At 46.7% G+C, this 27,494-nt stretch overlaps 1 protein-coding gene across 3 annotated transcripts in view; it reads right to left on the minus strand.

Annotated features, from left to right (window-relative positions):
* Window positions 1-27,494, minus strand: part of HECTD1 (HECT domain E3 ubiquitin protein ligase 1) — a 154,396-nt gene that overhangs the window by 26,518 nt on the left and 100,384 nt on the right. For 2 of the 3 annotated variants that reach the window (XM_073577808.1, XM_073577807.1), the window contains exons 21-31: window positions 24,894-25,033; window positions 24,231-24,554; window positions 16,250-16,416; window positions 5,603-5,779; window positions 4,062-4,859; window positions 3,560-3,778; window positions 3,313-3,446; window positions 3,078-3,234; window positions 2,179-2,401; window positions 1,850-1,904; window positions 127-309 (exon numbers count right to left, since the gene is read on the minus strand). In XM_073577808.1, coding sequence (XP_073433909.1) covers window positions 127-309; window positions 1,850-1,904; window positions 2,179-2,401; window positions 3,078-3,234; window positions 3,313-3,446; window positions 3,560-3,778; window positions 4,062-4,859; window positions 5,603-5,779; window positions 16,250-16,416; window positions 24,231-24,554; window positions 24,894-25,033 — 2,577 coding nt within the window. The remainder of the gene's footprint in view (window positions 1-126; window positions 310-1,849; window positions 1,905-2,178; window positions 2,402-3,077; window positions 3,235-3,312; window positions 3,447-3,559; window positions 3,779-4,061; window positions 4,860-5,602; window positions 5,780-16,249; window positions 16,417-24,230; window positions 24,555-24,893; window positions 25,034-27,494) is intronic. The other variant, XM_073577809.1, reaches the window with a different exon arrangement.

Below are 27,494 nucleotides of genomic sequence, written 5' to 3' on the forward strand. Positions count from 1 at the left end.
AACTGGACCTTCCCCTTCTTGAAAGTCAACAAATTCTGGGTTATACAGTAAAAACAAAAGAAAAAACAAAACACACACAAGCCAAGCATAACAGTAAAATGCCCAGCCACCCCAGTCCGGCTTTACTTTGTAAGCAGCAATAAGCTGGGAGCAGTTGCGGTTCTTTCGGATGCTCTTGTTAGTTCCAGTCAGTTTCCAGCGCCGCAAGAAGCTAGGATCTGCGTTCCTCTGCAGATAGGTGATCAGATCATTCTTTGGCAAAGCATCTGTACCCAGTGACTGCTCCACATGTTCCACGGACCAGCAGCCCTGAAGAAGGGAACGCGGCATTAAGGGATATCTCAGCTCTGAATATCACAGCTGGACAGATCTGCTCTACTACTGGAAACTGAATGGAATTGTTCTGGGGATGAAACTCCGTCCTATATCCAGTACCTCCTACCACTAAGCTAAAATGACAACAGTAATCAATGCGAATGAAAAAGAGCAGCTGTGGAAGCTTTCAATAGGCGAGATACCATGAGGCTGCGTTCACACACTGCATTTTCACTGCGATAATTGGCCAAGGTCAAGAAAGCTTTATTAGTAGGAATTATTGTGAGCAGCATCATATCCACTGCTTTCACCATCAAAAAAAGAAGCAAAATTGCTTTCTCTAATATAATTATGCAACCTTTTTGGCAAAATATTAACAACATGCTGATAATTTGGCTAATTACAGTCTTACTGGGCAAAAATGCTGCAAAGTAAGAATGCTTTCATAAAATTAAAGTGTTAATAGTTTATTTTATCAAATAACAAAATGTAAAGTGAATCAACAAAAGAGAATCTAAATTGAGTCAATACGTGGGGTCACCATCGTTTGTCTTCAAAACAGCAACAAAGCCTACATACACAGTTACTGAAGGAGATCGGCAGGAGGTTGCTCCAAACATCTTGGAGAACTAACCGCAAATCTGAGGGATGTCGCTTGTGCAAATCTTTGTCTCTTGTAATCCCACACAGCCTGGATGATGTTGAGATGAGGGCTCTGAGAGGGCCGGATTGATCACTTCCAGGACCTACTGTTCATCTTTAGGCTGCAGATTCTAGTCAGGGAGGCATCCGATAGGCTCTACATTTATTCTGCAGAAGAACAACGACCCCAACATCCAGCCAGTGTCATTAACAACCATCTTCAGAGTAAACAAGGCGTCCTGGAAGTGATGTTATGGGCCTCACATCGGCTGTGTGGGATCACATGAAGAGACAGAAGGATTTGAACAAGTGACATCCACAGAAGATCTGCAGTTAGTCCTCCAAGATGTTTGGAATAACCTCCTGCTGAGCTCCTTCAGAACAGCATCAATTCTTCTAGGTACACTTTAATAGGTGATCACAACAAATACTGATTTAATTTACATTTTTATTTTGCTCATCTATTTACAAAATGTGAACTATTAAAACAAATTTTTAAAACATTCTTATTTTGTAGCCAATTTTCCACAATATTGTATTGTCAGGAGGATCTCTATCTCTGTATATACATCTAATAGTAGGCTGCATACAATTGATCTTTAGGCTTTCGCAAACTTATTTTTATTTATTTTTTTTTTTACAGTGCCCTGTGCATGGGAAACCATTATAGACTAAGCTTTTTTAAACACAAAGCATATCAATACACATAGGTCCAGCATATGCCAAAAAGAAACGCTACGCACATACTGGAAGCATGAGGGGGGAAGGCGATGGACACGAAGGCACACAACAAGGCCCCCACAATGTCCATACAAAGCTCTAATCTTATATTAATGCAATCTTTTAGTGTTACCATATAATTAATGTGAATGAGCAAAGTGCTGAAACTTACCATCCTGCCGGACTCCTTCTGTTTATCAGATTCCTTCATCTCCCTGTACATAATTCTGTATCATGGAATAAAGTGCAGATTGATTTACACACCCGACAATGAACAAATAATACTTTAGCACAGAGAATTATTTCTTATTTGCTGCATTCACAAATATGCCCGATATTGTCAGATAAACTACAGGAGACTACTAGACATGTTTTCTCTTATAAGCTACATAGTGTTGCAGTTTCATTGGCTGATCAGATGAAGGAAGGAGTGTAGCCACGCCCCCGCGGAGCATATGAGAGAACATTGATCTGGTGCCTCCTAACACAAGCCCTCCTTACGTGTATGTAGGCTCCCATATCCTCCTCAGTTTGTCGGATTTGATGGCTCCGTTACACGACAGCTGCAGCAGTTTCTGCACATAGTAGAAGATGGTAGAACGGAAATTGCTAAGAGGAAGCTCGACTTCACGTCCATTTCCTAGACCCGTCACTTTCAGGGTGAGAGCTAGCCTAGGAGCAGGAGCACATTCAACTTCTTCCAGGAGCTCCGAATGGGGCGTACCTGAAAATAATAATAGAAATATATAGCTTATCCGTCTGACGAACAATCTGCATTCACAGCAATATTCTGCTACGTGCACAATAAATTGATAGAACGGGCATTTACAGTCGCCACAAAACTAAATATGCTTATTTCTAACAATAAAAAGGTGCCTTTTTTTTTTTTCAGTCCCCGTAGGGGACTTTGAACCAGTGATAGTTTGATCTCATGCTCTATATACTACGGTGCTACTGTATTGAAGTGTATAGTGTACATGGTTGGGCTCCACAAAACTTAGACAAGTAGCCATGGGGGCCCTCAATAGGACCCTGCCTACAAGGACATCCAATCAGCACAGCGTCATCAGGGTCCAATGGGAATCGGCACATGCGCTCTCTGGCAAACACTGCATTTAAATGTGGCAGTCAATGATACACATCGGAATTTAAATGGTTAAGCAGCAGCATGCTTGAGTCGCTGCTATTCTAGGCAGAAGCTGGTTGTGTATCCTAGTCAGCATCATTCAGACCCCGAGTATGCTCCGCACATGGGGCGTACTATTACTCCTTACGTCAGAAAGAGGCAAATCAACCGACAGTTCATCCATATTCGGAATATCTGTCCAGCGTTCTTGGCCACATACGTATCACAGCATTATATAGGCAACAAAAATCTGTATTCCTAATCTGGGACCTACCTGGAGCCGGTATCTCCAGGTCTGTGGTCTGTTGAACATTTGTTCTTCCAGGACGAGGATCAAAGGCTGGTACCAGAGCAGAGAACTGCCTTTTCAGAACATAGTCATCATCCCATGTTCTACGGCGGCCACCTTTAGTTTCATATTCTTCTTCCTCCTGGTTACAAGGAAGAATGTCAGATCCAAACTATGAATACTACCACAACTAAACCATCAGCTAGAGAGGACATCTCACCATGACTTCTTCATACTCCTGTTCTTCCTGGTTGTCATCTTCATTTTCATCATCCTCTTCATCAGGCTCTGGTAGGTCTTCATCATCATCCAGCTCAGCCAGAAGTGTGCTGGCCCGACAGCTGTCCAGGAAATCTGCAGAGCACAAGATCAAGAAGAAGTTAGTAAACCCTATTAACCACACAAAAATTGAGACCCCTCCAATAAAACATGTATTACTTGGTTCTCCATTGTGATCAACACCTTACCATAAAGTGAATATTCGGCCTCCTGGCCGGTGTCACTCTCACTGGATGTGGATGTTAGGCTAGTTGTTAGGGTATTGCTGAGGGACTGACCAACAGAAAGGCCAGTGGTGGCTGTGGCCACGTTGCTGCTGGTAACACTGGAAGTCGACATTGTAACAGTGGATGTGGTTCCTGTTGTGGTCAAATTTGGGAAACTCTGCGCGCCCATAAGTGGAGAGGCTGAAGGAAAACAGAAAGAATGTTTTCAGATCAGAGTATTCCATAAAGGGGTCGGTACCTATCAAGGGCTGATGACCACCAGCGATCAGCAGGTTAAGGGTCTTCTGCCTGAATGGTGAGTTGGGCAAGTAGGACTATGGCTGACTACAGAGCCCTGCTCGCCCCATACACTTTGAATGGAGCGCATGTGTTCCATTCACACCGGAGACTCTAGACACCCCCCATTCTCCTGATCGGTGAGGGTCCTAGCAATAAGCAAGTGAATAGGTATTCTGATACTCACTGGCAGAGCTCACTGCGTTGCGTCCCAGAGTGTTGGTGTTGTTATCGCTGCTGCTTCGACTGAGGTTCATGTTATTGGTGGCGTTTGTCCTTGCAATGTTTGCAACCCTCCTTACAAAGGATTCCAGGCTGGAAGTCTCTCGTGAGGACAGGTTGGGAACGCTGGCACTAGAACTCATTGGAGCGCCAGCAGCAAGCAGAGAACTGACCGACAGCCGGTTGCTAGCGGAGGACCCCAGCGGTCTGGGAACGGCAGCCTCTTTATTGCTGAGCTCTGACACAGAGCTGACGTCGGGAGAGCTGATGCTCACCATGCCCATTGATATAGCAGGTGCGTCACCGGTCTTCCTCTCGCCTTCACCCACCTGTTCTCCTCCCGGTGGGCAAGCTGAAGAGCCAGAAGCTGCCGGGTTAGAAGACAGCACAAGGATTGCATCATGGTGCAGGTCAGAGCCTGGTTCCTCTACCCTTCGCTCTGTCTTGGCACAGGTCACACTGGCATCGCTGCTACTTGCCACACTGCAGACAGAGCTGCTGCTCCCTTTGCGACTGCAGGAACCAGTCACACCTCCAGCAACTGTGCAAGCTGAAGAGGAATGGGGAGGCGCTTTGTCAGGACAGTTGTTTTTCACCAAGCTGCTCCAGGAAGGTGGTGTGCCTGCAACAGTGGATGAAACAGGTTTGGATGACGCCGCAGATTCTGGGTCATAACCTGGGGCCAGCTTCAGGTCAAATTTTCCTTCCGCGCCCATGCGGTAAGAATTAGAGCCACCGGCATCCCATATGACATCAATCCAGCCTGGAAAGGGATAGCAGCGTGTAAGACGGAAGAGCAGACAGCAAAAAAGATCTGATTGGAATCAGGCAGAGAAAAAGCCGTAGCAAGCCACAAACCCCTCCAAACTAGGCCACGGGATCAACACACCCAATAGACAACACATGCACAAAAGCCGCGTCTTCGCTATATAATCAGTGGGAAGTGTCAGATTTTGTGAACTGATGGAAGAAAACGGATCAAACAAAGCTCTAATTTCACGTAATAAGGATTTTACTACAAAAAAAAAATTTGTTTTAATTTAAATTTTATTAAAAACAAAGCAGCAAAGAGAATCAAGAAACTGAAAAATGAGACTGGAAGATGGATGCAAAAAGATGTTAGGCCAGTCCACGCCGTTCAGGTATGTAACAACTCGGATCTGTCACAATACAAACCGCATACATCATACCCCATGTACATAACACATTGGGAAAGTTTCCCTTACTAATAAATAAATGATCATTTTAGGAGTCCAGTGTTTTGAAACGCTCATTTTAATTTAAGGGTTATGTGGCCATTCGGACATAGATTTTCAAAAGTCAGCACACCAGCCTCATCTGGTACAACAGATCTACTTAGTACTCAATTCGGTTTGTATTGTAAAATCTGGTGACAGAGCCAATTTAAAGTCTAGTAAGTCAGTAGTGCTTCAGTCTTGTTTCAAACCAACAGAAAAACCAAGCACTTGGCGTGCGGAGCTTAGATACAGTAAGTGGGATACATACCATTATGCAAATCTCCAGTGACCGTGCCCTCTCCCTGAGCACTGCCATCCTGATCTCTCCATTTCCAATCAATGCCACGAATAACTCTTGCTCCGGGTACCATGTACTTCAGAACCTGGGAGCGCACAAGACGTCTCTGGCGTCTCAGGTTAGCTTCCGCTTCTTTGGCTGCTTTGCCTGGGCAGATGGAAAAAGTGAGAGAAATAATTAAGAACTTGTTTTTTTTATCTACTGCAGATCTAGCAGAGCTTAGAATGCTGAGCTGGGCATAGCCCCACGCACACCACTGATAGGCAGCTTTCTGCCTATGCACAGTGTAAGCAGAAAGCAGCCAATCAGTGGTGGGGGCAGGGATAGACTACATGGCAGATGGTTTACTACTACTCTACTAAAAATCTCCTGCTAATAAAACAATGATTTTATCAATACTAAAGCAAAAAGCCCAGTAAGTGACAACGCTGGAATCAGGGTCTCTGCACCTATATTATGCTACTCTCAAATGGCAAAACCTGGGAGACAGATTTCCTTTTTAATAGACTCCAATGCATAGAAATGTGCAGCACAAATACTAGGATTAAGAACTGGTACTTTACAGATACAAAAATAAAATAAGAACAGCAACACAGACAATACAAATTAAAGTTGCACTCTAACACTTTAGTATGCAAACACAAAATATATGAAATTGTAATTGCATTACTGCTATAGAAAAAAAAAAGTTAAAATGGATACTTGGCTCACAAATTGGCCAATTCATATGTGCCCAGCAGCCAACAACAAGGCGACCTTTTTTTGCTGGGAACCTATCCCAATATATCTCTCATGAGCTGATAGCCTTCATTTATATGGGTAGGTAGGATCCTGCTGTGATTAAAACCAATATAGGCTGATGGGTGGAGTGCTAGGACAGAGGGTCTATGTAAGTATCTTCATTATAACTTATCTAGAGCAGTAATGCAATTCCATGTTCATATATTCCATGTTTACATGCTATAGCGTTACAGAGTGCAGTGTGATAAAACACTCCGGGATCGCCTTTGCTGGGGTCAAAGGTCACGTGCGTTCAGCATGAAACTCAGGCGCAGAGCTGGGATTCGGGTATAACTGACACTGGGTCAGGTTTATTAATGGTGAAAGCAATGCATACAGAAAAAAAACATAAAACAAATCCTTGCCTGTCCGGCACTAACTAAACAAAGTACAACCTAACTACCAACTGGCGGGCTTCTCCCGTCCAGCCAAACCACAGTTGCAGTGGGCACTGCTTTCACTCAAAGGTGTCTCTCACACAGACAGACTCTCTGTGTCCCCAGGCTGAGACACTCACACACCCACCTGGCATCCTTTTATATCCACCTCCCATTATTCATTAGCAAGCAGGTGCGATATTGACCAGACTAGGCCACATAGGAAAGGAATCTGGGCGAGATATACCTGCCCTCATCCACTATTCCCACATGATTCTCACATATCCCCCCCGCTCTGCTCAGACCTCTCCGGTCGAGCAATGACACCGCCAAACAGTGCACTCGGGACAGGGCATCTGCATTCCCCATCTGTACCCCTGAGCGGTGCTCCACCGTAAAAGTGTAGGCCTGCAGGGCAAGGAACCACCGGGTCACCCGGCTATTCCGTTCCTTGTTCAAGTGCATCCACTTGAGAGGGGCATGGTCCGTGATCAGCCTGAACTTTCGGCCCACCAGGTAATATTTGAGGGCCTCTAGAGCCCACTTAATGGCGAGGCACTCTTTTTCTACGACTGCATACCTTTGCTCGTGTTTATTCAGCTTCCTGCTGAGATAGAGGACTGGGTGTTCCACTCCGTCCCTCACTTGTGAGAGTACTGCCCCGATACCGGTATCATAGGCATCCGTTTGTACCACAAACTCGCTGTGGAAGTCCGGAGTCACCAGTACGGGCTGAGAGCAAAGTGCCCGTTTTAGGCTATGGAAGGCTTCTTCAGCCGCTAAACTCCATTTAATCATGACGGAGTCTTTCCCTTTTGTAAGATCTGTCAGGGGGGTAGCGATGGCTGCAAAATTGGGTATGAACCGGCGATAATAGCCGGCGATCCCCAGGAAGGCTTGCACCTGCTTCTTGTTGACAGGTTGTGGCCAGTCCTGAACCGCCTGAATCTTATCAACCTGAGGTTTAACAACACCCCTCCCAATTACATACCCCAAATACCGGGCTTCTTCTAGCCCGATGTGACATTTCTTGGGGTTCGCGGTTAGACCTGCCTCCCACAGGTCGTCAATCACAGCTTGTACTTTCTGGAGATGAGTCTCCCAGTCCAAGCTGTAAATGACAATGTCGTCCAAATAGGCCGAAGCGTACTGCCTATGTGGCCTCAGGACTCGATCCATCAGTCTCTGGAAGGTCGCCGGTGCTCCGTGCAGTCCAAACGGCATATACACATACTGAAATAGACCTTCTGGGGTAGGAAATGCCGTCTTTTCTCTGGCAGCCTCCGCCAGAGGGATCTGCCAATACCCCTTTGTTAGGTCTAGGGTCGTAATATACCGGGCTTTTCCTAACCGATCTATTAACTCGTCGACCCGGGGCATAGGGTAGGCATCAAATTTTGAGACCGCATTCAGTTTCCTGAAGTCATTGCAGAACCGGATGGTGCCTTCCGGTTTAGGAATTAGCACAATCGGGCTGGACCAAGCACTGTGCGATTCCTCAATGACACCTAACTCTAACATTGCCTTCACTTCTCGGGAAACGGCTTCACGGCGCGCTTCCGGGATTCGGTAGGGCTTTACGTGAACTGTGACACCAGGTTCTGTTACGATGTCATGTTTCATTAGCGTAGTCTGCCCGGGTTTTTCTGAGAAAAACTTGTGGTTGTGAAGTAGAAACTGCCTGACTTCAGTCTTTTGCCGCTCCGAGAGAGTCTCTGCAACCCGTGCCTCCGGTACGGTATGCGAGCAGACGGGACGGGCCAGCTCCGCTGACAAGGCAGACCGATCTTTCCAGGGTTTGATCAGATTTACATGATAAATCTGTTCAGGTTTCCGCTTACCTGCCTGGTATACTTTGTAGTTTACTTCACCAACTCTTTCCTTAATCTCAAAGGGGCCCTGCCACTTTGCCAGGAACTTACTGTCCACCGTGGGGACCAGGATCAACACCCTATCTCCGGGTGCAAACGTACGGATCTTGGCGCCCCTATCATAGATTCTTTTTTGGGCTCCTTGAGCCTGCATCATGTGTTCTTTGACTATAGGCATAACAGCCGCAATACGGTCCTGCATTTGTGTGACGTGATCTATCACCGTTTTAAACGGAGTGACCTGACCCTCCCAGGTTTCTTTTGCAACGTCTAACAGTCCGCGAGGACGTCGGGCGTACAATAACTCGAAAGGCGAGAATCCCGTGGAAGACTGGGGTACTTCCCTGATGGCAAAAAGCAAATACGGAAGTATATAGTCCCAATTCTTCCCATCCTTGTCTATCACCTTTCTCAGCATCTGCTTCAGAATTTTATTGAACCGTTCGACCAACCCGTCTGTTTGAGGGTGATACACGGATGTGCGTAACGGTTCGATTTGTAACAATCGGCAGAGCTCCTTTATTACCCTGGACAGAAAGGGGGTCCCCTGGTCGGTGAGTATCTGTTTTGGTATACCGACCCGACTAAACACATGCACCAGTTCCTTGGCAATCGTCTTGGTGGCCGTGTTACGCAAAGGGATGGCCTCCGGGTAACGAGTGGCATAATCCAAGATGACCAGGATATGTTGGTGTCCACGTGCAGACCATGGAAGGGGCCCAACTAAATCCATCCCAATCCTCTCAAACGGGACTTCAATAATAGGTAGGGGTACCAAAGGGCTACAGAACCGGGGCTTAGGTGCAGAGGCTTGGCAGTCAGGACAAGACTCACAATATACACGAATATCGTGATGCATGCCTGGCCAAACAAAACAGTGTAATATCCTTTCAGTGGTTTTCTGGACTCCCAGGTGACCTCCCATCACATGTCCGTGGGCCAGGTCCAGCACCTGCCGCCGGTAGGGTTTTGGCACGACTAATAGTTGCACCGTACCTTCCCCCTTTTTCTCTATCTGATAGAGTAAATCATTCTCCAGAACCATGTAAGGATATGCCAGCCTAGAGCCAGGTTCTACGGGTACCCCGTTTATCACTTTTACATTTGTCCTAGCCTGAGAAAGGGTAGGATCCTTTATTTGCTCGCTTTGGAAGTCATCTTTCTGAACTTCTAAATCCGGCAAACGGGGAGGTGGACGGCTGTCGGCCTCCTCCTCTTCCTCGGTCTCCTCCGTATCACCCGCCATGACTGAAACGGGAACTGCAGGTCATTTCCCGCAGACTCTTCCCCCGAGTCTTCCGGGGAGACCTCTTCCAGGGGTTCGGGACCCCCACGCGCCCTGGGAGAAGAATCATGTACACGATTACCCAAGGGCATCAACTGATTCTCCCACAATTGCCAGAAGTGGGGAAAATCCCGGCCCAGGATAACATCATGCAATAACGCCGGGACGAGTCCCACTTTATGTTGCACAGACCCATAGGAAGTAGTAATGCATATGACCGTGGTGAGGTACGAACAGGTGTCTCCATGCACACACGTTGCAGAAAATTTGTCTGATGGTCCAGTCGGGGCTGACACCAGACTGGCCTTCACCAGAGTCACCACACTTCCCGAGTCTAACAATGCCACCACATTTTTGCCATCAACGGTTAAATCACACAAGTGTTTTTCCGCATCCTTTTGACCGGCATTCACACTCACTACCCGTGCAACCATAGACATGCGGTTTTTAGAGTCTGTGACGTCGCACTGCATGGGTTCAGTAGTGACCGGACAGTTCGCAGCAATATGTCCCATCTCTTGGCAGCGGAAACACCTAACGGGCCCCTTGCTTAGACCATAGTTCGTTACTCTCGGCCTCACAGTGCGGGCAGTCCCATTTTCCTCCCCCACTGTCTTAGGGATTTTTCCATCTTCCCTACTCCCTGGAACAGTCTTACCGGTTCCACGTGGAGATGATGAAGAACGAGGTGCGGTAACGTCGTCTCAGAGTCCTTCCGCCACGGAGTAACGTTCAACCAGATCCACCAGTTGATCTGCCGTCGTAGGATTTCCATGGCTTACCCACTTCCTCAGGGCTGGCGGTAGAGCTCTCAGGTACTTGTCCATGACGACTCTCTGGATTATCTCTGGCGCTGTCAGCACCTCGGGTTGTAGCCACTTCTTCGTCACGTGGATCAGGTCGAACATCTGTGACCGCGGTGGTTTATCCGGCTGATAAGTCCATTGATGCACTCTCTGTGCAAGGACAGCGGTCGTCACTCCCAGCCGGGCCAAGATCTCGGCTTTCAGTTTGTCAAAGTCCTGCGCAGCTTCAGGCTCTAAGTCATAATAAGCCTTTTGGGCCTCACCGGAAAGAAACGGGGCAATCAGGCCGGCCCATCGTGCCTTCGGCCATTTTTCTCGTACCGCCGTCCGTTCAAACGTGGTCAGGTATGCCTCGACGTCATCTTCGGTCGTCATCTTCTGCCAGTACCGACTCACGTGAATCACTCTCGACTCGGCTTCCAGGTTAACCTCATGTAGGCTTGCCAGGCGCTGCGCCACCTGCTGGAGAAGCGAATGATCGGTAGCTGTCATGTCCACCAACTCCTTCAGCTGGGCCATCATCACCCGATTAGCTTCTTGCTGGACGGCGGTGGACTGTACCAGCGCTTTCACCACGTCCTCCATGCTCATGCTTGCAACGTGATGCCCGCGTTCTCCACCACAATGTGATAAAACACTCCGGGATCGCCTTTGCTGGGGTCAAAGGTCACGTGCGTTCAGCATGAAACTCAGGCGCAGAGCTGGGATTCGGGTATAACTGACACTGGGTCAGGTTTATTAATGGTGAAAGCAATGCATAAAGAAATAAAACATAAAACAAATCCTTGCCTGTCCGGCACTAACTAAACAAAGTACAACCTAACTACCAACTGGCGGGCTTCTCCCGTCCAGCCAAACCACAGTTGCAGTGGGCACTGCTCTCACTCACGTGTGTCTCTCACACAGACAGGCTCTCTGTGTTCCCAGGCTGAGACACTCACACAACCACCTGGCATCCTTTTATATCCACCTCCCATTATTCATTAGCAAGCAGGTGCGATACTGACCAGACTAGGCCACATAGGAAAGGAATCTGGGCGAGATATACCTGCCCTCATCCACTATTCCCACATGATTCTCACAGCAGCTTTGTTAGGTATATAGAGTGGCTCTCTTAGCTTGCACATGTTCACACTTGATTTTATTTTGAAGTGACCGTCAGTCTTTGATATTTTTATCACAGACAATGCAATGCGGTGGGAAATCCTAAAAATGTCTACAGGAAAGATGTATATCTTTGTACCGTGTTAGCCAGTGGATAGAAAAATATTCAGGATTGAGAGTCCTCAGTAGTTGATACCTTTTAATGGCTAACTGAAAAGATGGTAATACATTGCAAGCTTTCGAGACTACTCAGGTCTCTTCATCAGGCTAGACTAATACAAAATCTGAAGTCACATATTTATGCACAATACAGCCTAGAAAAAATGCAATAGATAAGACAAGTGACGTGAAGCAGAACTATCAATATGGGAGAGGGAGAAACATAAATATAAACATTGGACCAGTTCATAGATAAGGAGTCTGGATGTTTTATGATCCTCTGATTGGGGTCTAGTTCTGTGTTGCCCCGCAAGGTTTTAAAAGGAAATTCCTTAATTGATGTAAAAAGACATAAATCCATGCGACACATTCATTCCAGTACTGAGAGTGTCAAAGTTCGTCATAAATTTGTACTCCCAAACTCGTCTCTCTCTCTGAGATGTGAAGTTACCTTTCAATACCAGTAATTTCATATCCATGCTGCTGTGATCAGGGATACAGAAATGTTTTGCCACAGGTAGATCCATTCTTTTTTCTCTTATAGTGTGACGATGAGCATTCATCCTTGTTCTAAGCTTTTGCCCTGTCTCCCCCACATACAGACCCCCAGTTGGACATTTAGTACAAATAATTAAGTACACCACATTAGATGTAATGCAGGTGAAAGTACCTGGGATCTTGTAGTCCTGATGTGAGTTGGGGATCTTTATCTTGTCCGTGGTCATTATAAATGGACAGGTTTTACATTTTTTCTGGTTGCAAGGAAAGGTTCCTGCAGCTGTTGGAGAGGACAGGGAGCTTCTGACAATGATGCTTCTTAAATTTGGGGGCTGCCTAAAACACAGTAGTGGGGGGTCTGGAAGAATGGATTTTAATCGGGCATCTTTTTGTAGTAAAGGTTGTAATTTCCGTGCAGCTCCCCTTAGCACCTCCAGATTTGGGTTGTAGGTGACTACTAGAGGCACTCGGTTATTTTCTTCTTTAGCTTTGTAATGTAGCAGGTGATTCCTTGACAATCTGGTGGCTCTTGTAATTTGGTTTTCAATTGTTCTTGGATGGTAACCCTGATTCAAAAAGGTCTTTTTGAGGCGACCAAGGTGTTTGTCTCTATCCATGGGGTTGGAACATATACGATTGTATCTGATGGCTTGGCTATAGATAATGGAGTTCTTTATGTGTTTTGGATGGAAACTGTCCCATTTAAGGTATGTTGGACTGTCGATTGGCTTCTGATACAGGGATGTCTCTATTTCATTGTTTTTTAGCTTAATGATGGTGTCCAAAAAATTAATCTCGGTACTGGAGTAGTTGAGTGTTAAATTGATGGTGGGATGAAATTGATTAAACTGTTCGTGGAACGTCTTTAGCTGTTGCTCAGACTCCGTCCAGATGATTAAAATATCATCAATGAAGCGGTAGTAGGCCAGGGGCCTGATGGGGCATGAGGACAAAAAATCGCTTTCAAGCTTGGCCATGAAAAGATTTGCATACTGTGGAGCCATTTTACTTCCCATAGCTGTGCCAGTCTCCTGTAGATAGATCCTGTTGTCAAATTCAAAGTAATTGTGGGTGAGGATGAATTTTATAAGTTTCACCACAGCATCAGCATCAGTCCCTGTGTTTTCCATGAAGAATTTGCAGGCATGTAAACCATCTTGGTGTGGGATATTAGAGTACAAAGATTCCACATCCATGGTGGCCAGGATGGTTCCTTCTGGTAGAGGACCTATTGCTGCAGTTTATTCAATAGGTCAGTTGTGTCCGCAACCCTCATTTGGATAAATATATAGACTCCTTCAGACATTTGATAAAATCCACAATCATAGACACTAACAGGAGACAAGCATCCAACATCAGTGCCCAGGAGAGAAAGGCCATACAGTCTTTAAAAACCAACAAAGAAATCATCATTAAACCTGCTGACAAGGGAGGTGCAATAGTCATGATGAATACATCAGACTACATGAAGGAAGCAAACAGGCAACTTATGGACACATGCTACTATAGAAAATTGGAGTCGGATCCTACACAGGACTATTACAAGGAACTAAACAAGTTGGTTTCTTGTCTGCCTGACCAGTCCATAAGAGCTGGCGATGACCTGATACCAGAGACTCCAAGAATAGGGACATTCTACATGCTTCCCAAAATCCACAAATCTGGAAATCCAGGAAGACCAATTATTTCATGTGTGGGCACCCTCACTGAGCAGGTATCTGGATGGGTAGAGGGTATTCTTAAACCACTGGTGAAGGATACATCCAGCTACATTCAGGACACAACTGACCTATTGAATAAACTAGCAGCAATAGGTCCTCTACCAGAAGGAACCATCCTGGCCACCATGGATGTGGAATCTTTGTACTCTAATATCCCACACCAAGATGGTTTACATGCCTGCAAATTCTTCATGGAAAACACAGGGACTGATGCTGATGCTGTGGTGAAACTTATAAAATTCATCCTCACCCACAATTACTTTGAATTTGACAACAGGATCTATCTACAGGAGACTGGCACAGCTATGGGAAGTAAAATGGCTCCACAGTATGCAAATCTTTTCATGGCCAAGCTTGAAAGCGATTTTTTGTCCTCATGCCCCATCAGGCCCCTGGCCTACTACCGCTTCATTGATGATATTTTAATCATCTGGACGGAGTCTGAGCAACAGCTAAAGACGTTCCACGAACAGTTTAATCAATTTCATCCCACCATCAATTTAACACTCAACTACTCCAGTACCGAGATTAATTTTTTGGACACCATCATTAAGCTAAAAAACAATGAAATAGAGACATCCCTGTATCAGAAGCCAATCGACAGTCCAACATACCTTAAATGGGACAGTTTCCATCCAAAACACATAAAGAACTCTATTATCTATAGCCAAGCCATCAGATACAATCGTATATGTTCCAACCCCATGGATAGAGACAAACACCTTGGTCGCCTCAAAAAGACCTTTTTGAATCAGGGTTACCATCCAAGAACAATTGAAAACCAAATTACAAGAGCCACCAGATTGTCAAGGAATCACCTGCTACATTACAAAGCTAAAGAAGAAAATAACCGAGTGCCTCTAGTAGTCACCTACAACCCAAATCTGGAGGTGCTAAGGGGAGCTGCACGGAAATTACAACCTTTACTACAAAAAGATGCCCGATTAAAATCCATTTTTCCAGACCCCCCACTACTGTGTTTTAGGCAGCCCCCAAATTTAAGAAGCATCATTGTCAGAAGCTCCCTGTCCTCTCCAACAGCTGCAGGAACCTTTCCTTGCAACCAGAAAAAATGTAAAACCTGTCCATTTATAATGACCACGGACAAGATAAAGATCCCCAACTCACATCAGGACTACCAGATCCCAGGTACTTTCACCTGCATTACATCTAATGTGGTGTACTTAATTATTTGTACTAAATGTCCAACTGGGGGTCTGTATGTGGGGGAGACAGGGCAAAAGCTTAGAACAAGGATGAATGCTCATCGTCACACTATAAGAGAAAAAAAGAATGGATCTACCTGTGGCAAAACATTTCTGTATCCCAGATCACAGCAGCATGGATATGAAATTACTGGTATTGAAAGGTAACTTCACATCTCAGAGAGAGAGACGAGTTTGGGAGTACAAATTTATGATGAACTTTGACACTCTCAGTGCTGGAATGAATGTGTCGCATGGATTTATGTCTTTTTACATCAATTAAGGAATTTCCTTTTAAAACCTTGCGGGGCAACACAGAACTAGACCCCAATCAGAGGACCATAAAACATCCAGACTCCTTATCTATGAACTGGTCCAATGTTTATATTTAGGTTTCTCCCTCTCCCATATTGATAGTTCTGCTTCACGTCACTTGTCTTATCTATTGCATTTTTTCTAGGCTGTATTGTGCATAAATATGTGACTTCAGATTTTGTATTAGTCTAGCCTGATGAAGAGACCTGAGTAGTCTCGAAAGCTTGCAATGTATTACCATCTTTTCAGTTAGCCATTAAGAGGTATCAACTACTGAGGACTCTCAATCCTGAATATTTTTAAAAATGTCTAATTATTCTGACAGTGGCCTGTAGTGCAAAATAGCCACTGAACCTGTCAGATTGAAGTAAACACATAAATGGTGCACGACAGCTTGTTTTCACTGAACCACTATAAGTAAGATGTCACGCACATGTACAAGGGTATGTAAGAGCATTGCATGCAATCCTTATTAACTAGTTGTTTGCCAACATACCCAGCTGGTCTTCACATACTCCAGTAACAGTGCCATACAACTCAAAGCCGGAGAGGGAAAGGTAATGGGTCTGCCCGCTGGCATTCTTCCCAGCCTGTTTGATTCGCACGTGCCGCCAACCCTGCTTCTCTTCTCTTGGTGGGTCCAGTGGCCATGTGGCAGTGGAACTTAAAGGAAACAAACAGTAAGCCATTGAGGTGTTATAATTGAAAACTAACAGTGATCACGTGGAACGTTAGGCCTCTTTCACACTTCAGTTATTTGCATCAGTTACAATCCGCCAAAAAGGCAGACAAGCGGATCTGTTCTCAACTGATGTGAACGGATGGCACAGGATCCGTTTTTAGACGGATCCTGAAAATGAGGAAATTTAAAGGAAGAGAGAGAAAGAGAGAGAGAGAGAGAGAGAGAAAGAGAGAAAGAGAGAGAGAAAGAGAGAAAGAGAGAGAGAAAGAGAGAAAGAGAGAGAGAAAGAGAGAAAGAGAGAGAGAAAGAGAGAAAGAGAGAGAGAAAGAGAGAAAGAGAGAGAAAGAGAGAGAGAAAGAGAGAGAGAAAGAGAGAGAGAAAGAGAGAGAGAAAGAGAGAAAGAGAGAGAAAGAGAGAGAAAGAGAGAGAAAGAGAGAGAAAGAGAGAGAAAGAGAGAGAAAGAGAGAGAAAGAGAGAGAAAGAGAGAGAAAGAGAGAGAAAGAGAGAGAAAGAGAGAGAAAGAGAGAGAGAGAGAGAGAGAGAAAGAGAGAGAAAGAGAGAGAAAGAGAGAGAAAGAGAGAGAAAGAGAAAGACAGAGAGAGAGAAAGAGAAAGAGAGAGAGAGAAAGAGAGAAAGAGAAAGAGAGAGAGAGAGAAAGAAAGAGAGAGAGAAAGAAAGAGAGAGAGAAAGAAAGAGAGAGAAAGAGAGACAGAGAGAATTTTTTTTGTCCGGCACCCAGACAGAATTTGGGGTTAATTCAGTGTCTGGAGGATCCGCCGGAGAAAAAAACGTTGCAAGCTCCGTTTGGAAATCTTTGAGGATGTTGACGGACACTAAGATCCTGGCGGATCCTCAAAAAAACGGATGAAACGGACGGCAATCAGTCAGGATCCGCCAATAATGAAAGTCAATGGGGGGAAAAAACGGATCCGCAAAAAAAATTGGCGGATCCTGTTTTTTTTTCAAAATTGGCGGATCTTGACTGATTGTCAAAAACGGAAGTGTGAAAGAGGCCTTAGTGTGTACTGTATAGAGAGGCTATAAGGACCCTCGATCAATGCTGCTCCTCCACACGGGCTGTGACGACAGTTTTTTTTATTCTTAATTCCCCAACCGTGTACCCAAAATTGAATAGTTGTAAAATAGAGGAGAACCCCATTTAAAAGGAATCCTGATAATGCCATGAACCTGTAGATATAAAGATAATCTGTAGGTTAATAGCTTAAGAAAGGTGCCCGACTGCTGCACTGAAAGCACGGCACCCTGGAGAGAATGTCCGGAGCCACCAGATTTCAGTCATACTGATCCCCAGGCAGCATGTATCACAAACTATGTGAATGATTTCCTCCATGTCTGTTTAACACGGAAAAAATGCATAATTTCAGAGATAATCATGCATAAAAGCTGACAGACTGAGCCGCAAGGGAGTCTAATCAGACAGGCGGTTCCCCAGTGGCTTCTGCCCACCCATTCCCTTTGAATGACAGATATCTGCCTGCGTACGTGTATAGGGATAGACCTGTCAATCATGAACAACGGGAGGGGAGAAACAGCCGAGGACCCTTCTGATCGACTACACTCTCACGCGGCAGATATTAGACGTTTTATTCTCCGAAACAACAGTGTTTCACAGCTAAACCGGTATGTTTGAAACATGGATTTTTGTGATAACTCACCGTAAAATCCTTTTCTCCGAGACGCTCATTGGGGGACACAGGACAGTGGGTGTATGCTACTGCCGCCAGGAGGCTGACACTAAGTGGATGAAAAAAAGGATAGCTCCTCCTCCACATTATACACTCTCGCCTCGAATGCAGGCGGAATCAGCTCTGTGCAAAAGCAGTAGGAGATCTACAAGACAAAATCAGCCTCAATGCAGGTAACAACCTGTCTAGAAAACCCACCTGGTATCATAAATACCTATTAATAAACAAAAAAGGAGCCAATTGGCTAACAGGGTGAGTGCTGTGTACCCCCAATGAGCGTCTTGGAGAAAAGGATTTTACGGTAAGTTATCACAAAAAGCCATGTTTCTCCTTCACCTCATTGGGGGACACAGGACAGTGGGACGCCCTAAAGCAGTCCCTGTGTGGGGAGTCGACTCACCGGTCCAAGCTACACGCACCTACTGTGTAAGGGTGCGCCACTGCTTGGAGAATCCTTTTACCCAGGCTGCATGTGCTGAACCCAGTAAATGGACATTTGTAATGTTTGGAGAATGTGACCCGCCTTGACCAGGTTGCCGCCTTGCATACCTGCTCCGCCGATGCCTGGTGCCGAAGAGCCCGAGAAGCGCCCACTGCTCGAGTTGAGTGCGCTCTGATCTCTGCTGGCACAGCTGCACCTCCGGTGTGGTAGGATTCCAGAATTATCAGCTGAATCCACCTGGCTATAGTCGCTCTTGAGGCAGCAGGACCCTTCCTGTGACACTCAGGGAGCACGAACAGCGTGTCTGTCTGACGAAAGGATGTCGTCCGTGACACGTACCTCCTGGGAGCTCTCCCCAGGTCCAACGTATGAAGAGCCTTTTCCACCCGGTGTACTCGTGCTGTGAAAAAAGCAGGGCAAGGCAATATCCTCATTAAAACGAAATGAGGAAACAATCTTCTGCAGAAAAAGGGGGAGCTGGCCTAAGACCCACCTTCACCTTGTGAGATATCAGGAACGGAGCTCGGCAAGATAGAGCTGCCAGCTCCGGGACCCGCCTAATTGATGTTACCACCACGAGGAACACCACCTTCCAGGGAAGGTATGTCGAAGATACCTATTGTAGTGGCTTGAATGTAGCTTCCTGCAGAACGCCTAGGACCAGGTTAAGGTCCCAGTTGTTCCGAGGGGTCCTATAGGGGGGTACCAAGTGTGAGACCCCCTGACTGAAGGTCTATACCTGCAGACTGGTAGCGGACAGGACGGATAAGGCAGATATTAGTCTCCTAAGGGAACTTGGAGCTAAATTCGAGTCCAAGCCGGACTGGGAAAAAACGCCAAAATGTTGGAAATAGAGAATCCCAGTGGAGAACGACCGTGGTCCCGACACCATGAAAAGACAATCCTCCAGGTGTGGTGGACAATATGTACTGAGGCGGGCTTCTGGGCACTAAGCATTGTAGTAACCACATTGCGTCCGAACCCAGCCTAGGTCAGAATCCAAGATTCAACGGCTAAGCCGTCAAACACAGGGCCACTGGGTTCGGGTGGTAGCTCTGGACCTGAGAAGGTAGGTCTGGGCGCCCTGGCAGTCGCCAGGGAATGTCAGCGAGTAGCTGCACCAGGTTTGCGTACTACGCCCGCCGAGGCCAATCTGGGGCCAGTAGCACCACTGGAACCTCCTTCTGCCTTGATCCTCTTGATCATCCTTGGGAATAGCGGCAGCGGGGGAAATGGGTATGGGAGGCGAATACTGGTTCCATGGAAGAACCAACGCATTCCCTGCGCTTGACTGTGGGTACTGGGACCGAGGCGACCAATGCGACCACGTTGGCGCCTACCCCGGAGGCCGTCAGGTCCACGTCCGGTGTTCCCCAACATTGGCATACTTGCCGGAAAAAACTCAGGGTGTAGTGGCCATTCCCTGGACACAAGACCCTGCAGGCTGAGGAAGCCTGGCACCCTGCTCTCTACGTCCGGAATGTGGACGGCCGAGATCACCGAGTGAATCCTCTCGGCCCAGTGAGGGATGTGCCTCACTTCGTACATGGCTGCTCTGCTGCGGGTGCTCCCATGGTGATTTATGTTAGCCACGGCCGTGGCGCTGTCCGCTTGAATCCAAACGGGGAGGCCTGCTAGAGGATGATGAAAACGTTGTGGAGCCAGCCGGGTTGCTTGAATTTCTAACAAGTTGATTGGGATGCGTGCCCCCTGCGGCGACAACCGTCCCTGGGTCGCGTGATGGTGAAAAAGACTGCTCCGTAGCCGAGGAGACCGGCGTCGGTTGTGACCACCAACCCATGGTCCGGGGAAAGGGTTTCCCCTGAAGACGGGAGGAACTGACTGTCCTCCATCCAAGTGCCTTTCTGACCTGCCTGGACAACCGGCACTAGTGGTCGAGTGATTACAGGTTCTTTTCCCATGATGCCAAGAGGGCGTTACTGCAGGGGGCGAGGATGGAGTTGGGCAAATGGACTTGCTCCCATTGCTGCCACCCTCTTCTTTACGACCCTCATGCAAAGACGAAAGGTATGAGGGACTGGCTGGCGAAGTAGCTGGACTCCTTGCCGAACAGCTAGGGCCTTGTCTCGAGGGAGGATTACCAACCCTCGGGAGGTTCCGAAGATCATCCTTAAAAGGGAACTTCTCTGAGCTGGGAACGAGGATGATCTCTCCAGGTTGACCAACCACCCTAAACGGGCAAGAGTATCTAGCGTGATGTTGATGCTCTCCTCGCATGCTCGATATGAAGGGCCCTTGGTCGTCTAAATAAGGCAAGATGACTATGCCCCGTGAGTGCAGTATGGCCATGACGACCGGCCTGACCACTGTGGACACTCCGTGGGCGGTAGCTAGCCCAAAGGGGAGAGCTGCAAACTGAAAGTATAGGCCGCTGATAGCGAAGCGTAGAACTTTCTAATGTACAGGTACGCGTCTTGGATGTCGACAGAAGCCAAACCTTCGCCCTGTTCTATGGCAGCTATGACCGAGCGGAGAGACTCCATCCGGGACTGCCTGATCCTGATAAATCTGTTCAGAAGTTTTAGGTCCAGAATGGGCCTGACAGTCCCCTCCCTTTTGGGGACAGTGAACAGGTCGGAATAAAAACCCTGACCTTTTTCGCCTTCCGGTACGGGGGTGACAATGCTGTGTTTCCGGAGCAATTCGATGGCCCTGAACAAGGCTTGTGCCCGAGATTTCCTCTTGGGAGGACGAGAGAGAAAAAAGTCGTCTTGGGGTCTGTTTGACAAAGTCTAACTTGTACCCCGAGGATACCAGCTCCCTTACCCATGTGTCGCGCACGAAGGAGAGCTAGACATGGCGAGACCAGTGTAGGCGACCGCCTACTCTGCTAGTGTCGCCCGGCACTTGCCTCGAGCCATTAGGCCGAAGATCCTTGGGATCCAGGTCCCCTTGATCTGGGCTTGTTGGGATCGCATTCTCCCCAATGGGTTGGCTCTATATGAGACTTGAAGATCTCTGTCCTGGTTTGGGCAACCTGCAACGGCAGAGTTGGCTGCTGAAGCCCCCCTGGGGTTTTGAAAGGACCGAAAGAGTGTCTGAAGCAGGTGATGAAAAAGCTGTTTAACCCTTTATTGAGGGAGAAAACTGCTCCTGCCCACTGTGGGGTCAGAGATAAGCTGGTCCAACCTTTCACCAAATAGGCAAATGCAGCCACGCTCAGCCTAGAATGGCCGGTGGCACCCACATAGGCGGCCGCTCTGATAAGGTAAAGAAGTTAGGGACTTCTTGGAGGTTGAATCTGCACGCCAAGACCTCAACCAAAGAGCTCCTCTTAATAGAGATTGCACTTGCGGCAGCTAGCCGTATCCAAAGACGCATTAATCAAGTAGTCTGCGGCCAACGCAATCTGATTAGCAATATCTGCTATCTCCGCAGGCAGGTCCATACCCTACAAGGCTCTGTATAATAATTCAGACCCAGAGCCCATGGCCTTAACTTCCCAAGTAGCAGCGAACGAGGGAGAAAGTGCTGAACCCGACGTCTCCAATACTGAGCGCGCCAGGCTCTCTATGAGACAGTTGGTGGGATCCTTAATAGAGGAACCGTTAGGTATGGACCACAGGGCTTTAGAGACCAAGCGCTACACGGTTGGATCTACCGCCAGGGATTCCACCCACCTCAAACGTCAAGCGCTTTTTGGTCTAAGAAACGCCTGTCCGGCCGTTCCCTGTGTCACTGTACTATGTCGTCAACTCTGGGTGAGCGGCAATTACTCTATGAGGCTGCTTGACCTGTTTAAATGACACCCTGTGCCCTGAGGCCAGGGTGGATTTATTGTCAATCCCCAGGGTCTGGTTGATGGCCTCGATAAGGCTGTTCACTGTTTCCTGGTAACCCAGAGTAACTGAGTCAAGGGGCTCATCCGAGTCGTAATCAGAGTTCTCGTTATAGACTACTGGCGAGGGCGAGCGAGAGGCAGAGCTCGTGGATGCCGAGGCACCGGACGGACCGGGAGACGATGTGTGGGTTCTAGTCCCCCGCGTCTGCCTAGTGAGAGCGGCCCCTGCAGGCCAGAGGCTCCTGTGAAGTGGAGGACCCCTCCAAGACAGGCGAGCCACTATCTCTGCCCCTATCTGGGGCTTGAAGGGACTCGATTGCTCTTGTAATGCCGTAGACTGCGACAGAGGCAGAGCCCATTCCGGGCAGTCGCAGGGGAGGGCTCCTGGGCACTTCGGACTCGCAGATTTCACAGATCTTTCATGTGAGAAGGAGGACCAACAGGAGGTGCACGCAGCATACAGAACAGTCTTTGCTGCTCTGGGCATGTTGGCCCTGCTAGGTGATATGCCTGCAGGGTTCTACTGCTTAGCCTCTGGCAAAAAAACAGAGGGTGGCCTTCCTTCTTCAGGGATAGTACTTACCCCAGTCCTGTGCCCAGTCCTGGATCCCCTTTAGGCGTCCAGCCTGCCGAACCGCTGCACCCTTTTCCAAAAAGTGCGCCTCGGCGTGTGGGCGGTCCTGCAAGGAGAGAAGGCGCCGCCGGTGACGTCCTATGGGCCAAGTTTCTGCTCGAGCCCTAGCGCCGGCTGAAGCCGGGGACTAAATTTCTTCGGCACCTGCCCGAGGCTCCGGGGGCGGGTCTGCCGGAAATATGCGCGTCACGGGGGAGGGACTTCCACCCGCGGCCTAGTACCGGCAGAATCCGGGGACTAAATTTACGGAAACCGAGGCCTGGTCAGGACATGTGCTGCCGAGTGCTACCGCTATGTGGGCGCATGCTGGTGCACAACCGCTGCTGCCCAGGGGCCTGGGGGTTTCAGGAGCCCTCCCAGCCCACCTCCTTCAGCGCCTCACCCCTGAAGCTCCAGCTGATCCTCAGGCAAGTGGGGGGAAGGGGGGCTGCATCCAAATCAAGGACGGTGCAAGCACCCTAGCTCCATCTTTCCCTCCAAGGGATGAGGAGAGGGACCATCCGCCGCCTTGCAGCACCGCAGTCTAGCCTTGGTGGTGCAGTGGGGGCCTCACGGACTATTCATAGGCCTCTGTGCAGCCTAGAGTTTCGATACCTTAGGGTGGTCAGGGCAAGTCCGGCATCATGTCCCACGTCGCGGGAAAGCATATGTGGAGGCGACACTCGCACATGCTCGCCCGTTGGTTTGGAGAAATCGGACCCTTTCAATAGGGTCCGTTGCCCCTGTCTCATCTTCATGGAAAAAATGAAAAAGAAAAAAAAATAAACAAGTCTGGAAAAAAAACCAGACGTGTGTGCCTCCTAGGACACTAAGCAAGAACTGATTCCACCTGCAATAGAGGCGAGGGTGTATACTGCGGAGGAGGAGCTAACTTTTTTTCATCCACTTAGTGTCAGCCCCCTGGCGGCAGTAGCATACACCCACTGTCCTGTGTCCCCCAATGAGGCGAAGGAGAAATAATACAGCTAGTGTCTGATAAATTGATAAATGCTGCCTGATCCTCGGGCAGCATGTATCAGATATCAGGTTCCCTTTAACCTGCAGATGAACCCTGTATCTACAGGTTAATAGAATTATTTGATGTGACAGGGTCCCCTTTAAGCCCAGTTTTTCAGCAAAGATATCTTTTGCATGGAGTCAAACGGTTCTTAATTGTTTAAAATAAGTAAATAAAAATCTATAAAATATCACTTAATAAAAACAATACCTACCCTGGTTCATTAAGGCTGCAATCATCTACATGGGTGTACAAAGTTGTCCAGTTCTGTCCATCCTTGGACACTTGAAAGACCCAATTCCGAAGAGCAGAACGACCATAACCGCGGGCATGGCGCAGAGTGTAGGCAGATGGGACAAGCCACAATCCAAGATCGATGGCGAACCACGCGCTCTTGTCATCATTAGTATGGCAATTTAGGGCAGAACTATCTCGACTCAAGATGTCTTCAAGTCTTCCATATGGCAGATTACGCCCTTCAGATGAGGTTACTACCACTAAGCCATAGGCAGCTGGATTCACCCATTCGTACGCTGTCCTGTGATATTATAAAAAAATCAAAAATTAAAGATTTAATCAACATGTAACATCCAGAAGTACAAGAAAACCATTTCCCTGTGCCTATAGTTTATTGCACAATTAGACTTTTTTTCACTGCATTTTTAGCCAATAATTCACAAATGACTAATAAGTATATATATATAAAAAGATGAAAAACATAAAATAACCGTTAAATTACTTTAAAGAGTTGAGTTAAGTTTTTAGGATCATCATTCTCTTATATTTAAGCACAAAAGCTTCACAAATACAAACTTCATTGGGAATTGAATGGGTTATTTGAACACTTCCAAACAATAATGTAAAACAAATGACTTACTTCGCATTTGTTCCAATCCAATACATGATCCCATTATCGTCGAAGTCGTGCTGGTGTCGGAATATGCAGCTCTGCCCTTCGCGCAGCTTGCGCACGAACACAAAGGACGAGCGATCAAAGTCATACCATTGTTTAGCCACCTAAAAGGTCGCAAAATAACAATTAGGACTGCATCTAATATAGGATTGCTGAAATTACACAATGGCACATCCAAGTCTTCAAGAGAAGAAAAAAAAAAAGGAAACACCAGCAGTCCCATGAGTGATATTCAAGTGATGTGATCCTGTAACGAAGATATGAGGTTTATACAGTAAAGGAACAATAATGAAATATTCATTGCACCACCAATGACTTCGATACAGTTAGTTCCAGAAATATTTGGTCAGTGACCAAATCTTTGTGATTTGGGCTTTGCAGGCCACTATTTTTCATTTTGTCAATCTGCATTGTGAAGCTCCAACCAATCAACCTTGCTGTATTTGGGTGAATCTGAGCAGAAAGTATCGACCTGTACACTTCAGGATTCATTCGGCTGCTTCTGTCCTCAAGTCACATCATCAATAGACAATAGTGAACAAGTGCCATTGGAAGCCATGCATGCCCCATGCCATCACACTGCCTCGACCATGTCTTACAGAGAATGTGTGTTGCTTTGGATCATGAGCCGTTCCAAGCCTTTTCCATACTTTCTTCTTCCCATCAATCTGGTACAGGTTGATCTTAGTTTTGCCTTTCCAGAACTGTTTTTTGGCAAATTCTAAGCTGGTCTATTTTTAAGGCTGATTAATGGTTTTCACTTTGTGGGGAACACTATTTGCTCGCATGACGCCTTCTCTTTGTGGTAGACTTCGATACTGAAACACCTACTTGCTGGAGTGTTCTTCACTTGGGTGCATGTTATGAAGGGCTTTTCGTCCCCATGGAAAGGATTCAGCAGTCATCCAGCACTGTTATTTTACATGGACATGCAGGCCTTTTTGAGCTTCCAAGCTAACCAGTGCACTCTTTTTTTGCCGAATGTACCACCAAACTGTTGATTTGACCACTCCTAACATTTCTGCCATTTCACAGATTAATTTTTTCAGCCTAATGATGGTTTGTTTCACTTCCACTGAGAGCTCATCTGATTGCATGTTTTGGGTTCACAGCAACAGCTTCAAAATGCAAATGCCACACCTAAAATCAGCTACAGACCATTTACCAGCTTAATTGATAACAAATGAAAAACCCATGCAACCCCTTTATAAAGCTTTGGCGATATCTGTCCAATTACTTTTAGAAGTGGTTTTAGTCACTTTTTAAAAAGGGATAACTATATGTTAAAGAGCTGTAATTCCTAAACACTTACTCCAGTTATGATGTGAATACACTCAAAGTAAAGCACAGTCTGCACTTTTAAGTCCATATCGACTATATAACTGTATCCTGAATAGGTTTTGATAAACCACTAAAATGCGAAAACTTCAAATATTTCTGGACCCAACTGTACATCAATTTACGGTTCAGTTTTACTTTGATTTTACCCCTTTAAATCTCACTCTATGCCTTGTAGTCAGATCGGTGGGCCTGGTTAGTGTCTGAAAGTGATATCAGTATGCAGTCATACACAGATAATTATATGCCCATGCCCCTAATGGACTCAAAAGGGATTATCCCGAATCTAATAATCAACCTTTTTAATTTTAAAAAACTAACCACTTTTGCATTTTACATCTATTCAAAATTCCTTGACATTCCCTTTCTACACCAGCATCCTATTTCAGAATTATTTTTCATTTCCAATTGTGTTCAGTTTGAGTCTTCCAGCATGCACTGGGAAATCGCAAACAGGATGTCATCATGGGGCTGGGGTCACTCTTTTCTGCTTCTTTCAAGGACCTAAATTGGGAGGTCATTAGAGGGCTCTAGCTGCAGTCACTCCCCCCTGCTTCTTCTACCACTATGAATCATGAGGTCATCAGGGGCAGGAGGAGCTGCAGTCACTCCCCTGCTTTTTCTAGCACCCCAAATCAGGTCATTAGGAGGCTGCAGTGACCCCCTTGCTTCTTTTACCACCTTAAATTGGGAGGTCATCAGGGCACTGAGGCTACAGTTACGCCTCCTGCTCTTCTACCACCTTTAATCAGGAGGTCATCAGGGGGTGGCAGCTGCAGTCACTCCTCGCCTGCTCTTCAACAACCATCATCCTGACCCTGAATCTGATCAGGATGATCATCAAGAGGTTGATGCTGCAGTTACTCCAACTGCTTCTTCTACCACCTTGAATCAGGAGGTTGTCAGTGAGCTGCAGCTGCAGTCATTTTTTTTAACAAATATTTTTATTACAATTAGCACTGATCACAAAGCAGCAATGCTCTGGCTGGATTGTACAGGCACTGACACAGGACCATACAAGTTTGAATTTACGACAGACATGATCGCAACTCCCTGCAGTTTGTCTCTGATACTAGACATGTACTTAGCCATTTTTTTTTTGTTTTAAGGAAAAAAAAACAACCTCTGGTGGCCAGCACTTGAGTTTTTTTTTTTTTTAAGTGACAGAACAATAACATTTTCAAAATCATTCGAAGAATTACTTTTCTGGACATTGTCCATTAAATA

The sequence above is a fragment of the Dendrobates tinctorius genome, unplaced genomic scaffold (assembly GCF_039654945.1).
Source record: "Dendrobates tinctorius isolate UK_male_01 unplaced genomic scaffold, ASM3965494v1 ptg000057l, whole genome shotgun sequence".
NCBI lineage: Eukaryota > Metazoa > Chordata > Amphibia > Anura > Dendrobatidae > Dendrobates > Dendrobates tinctorius.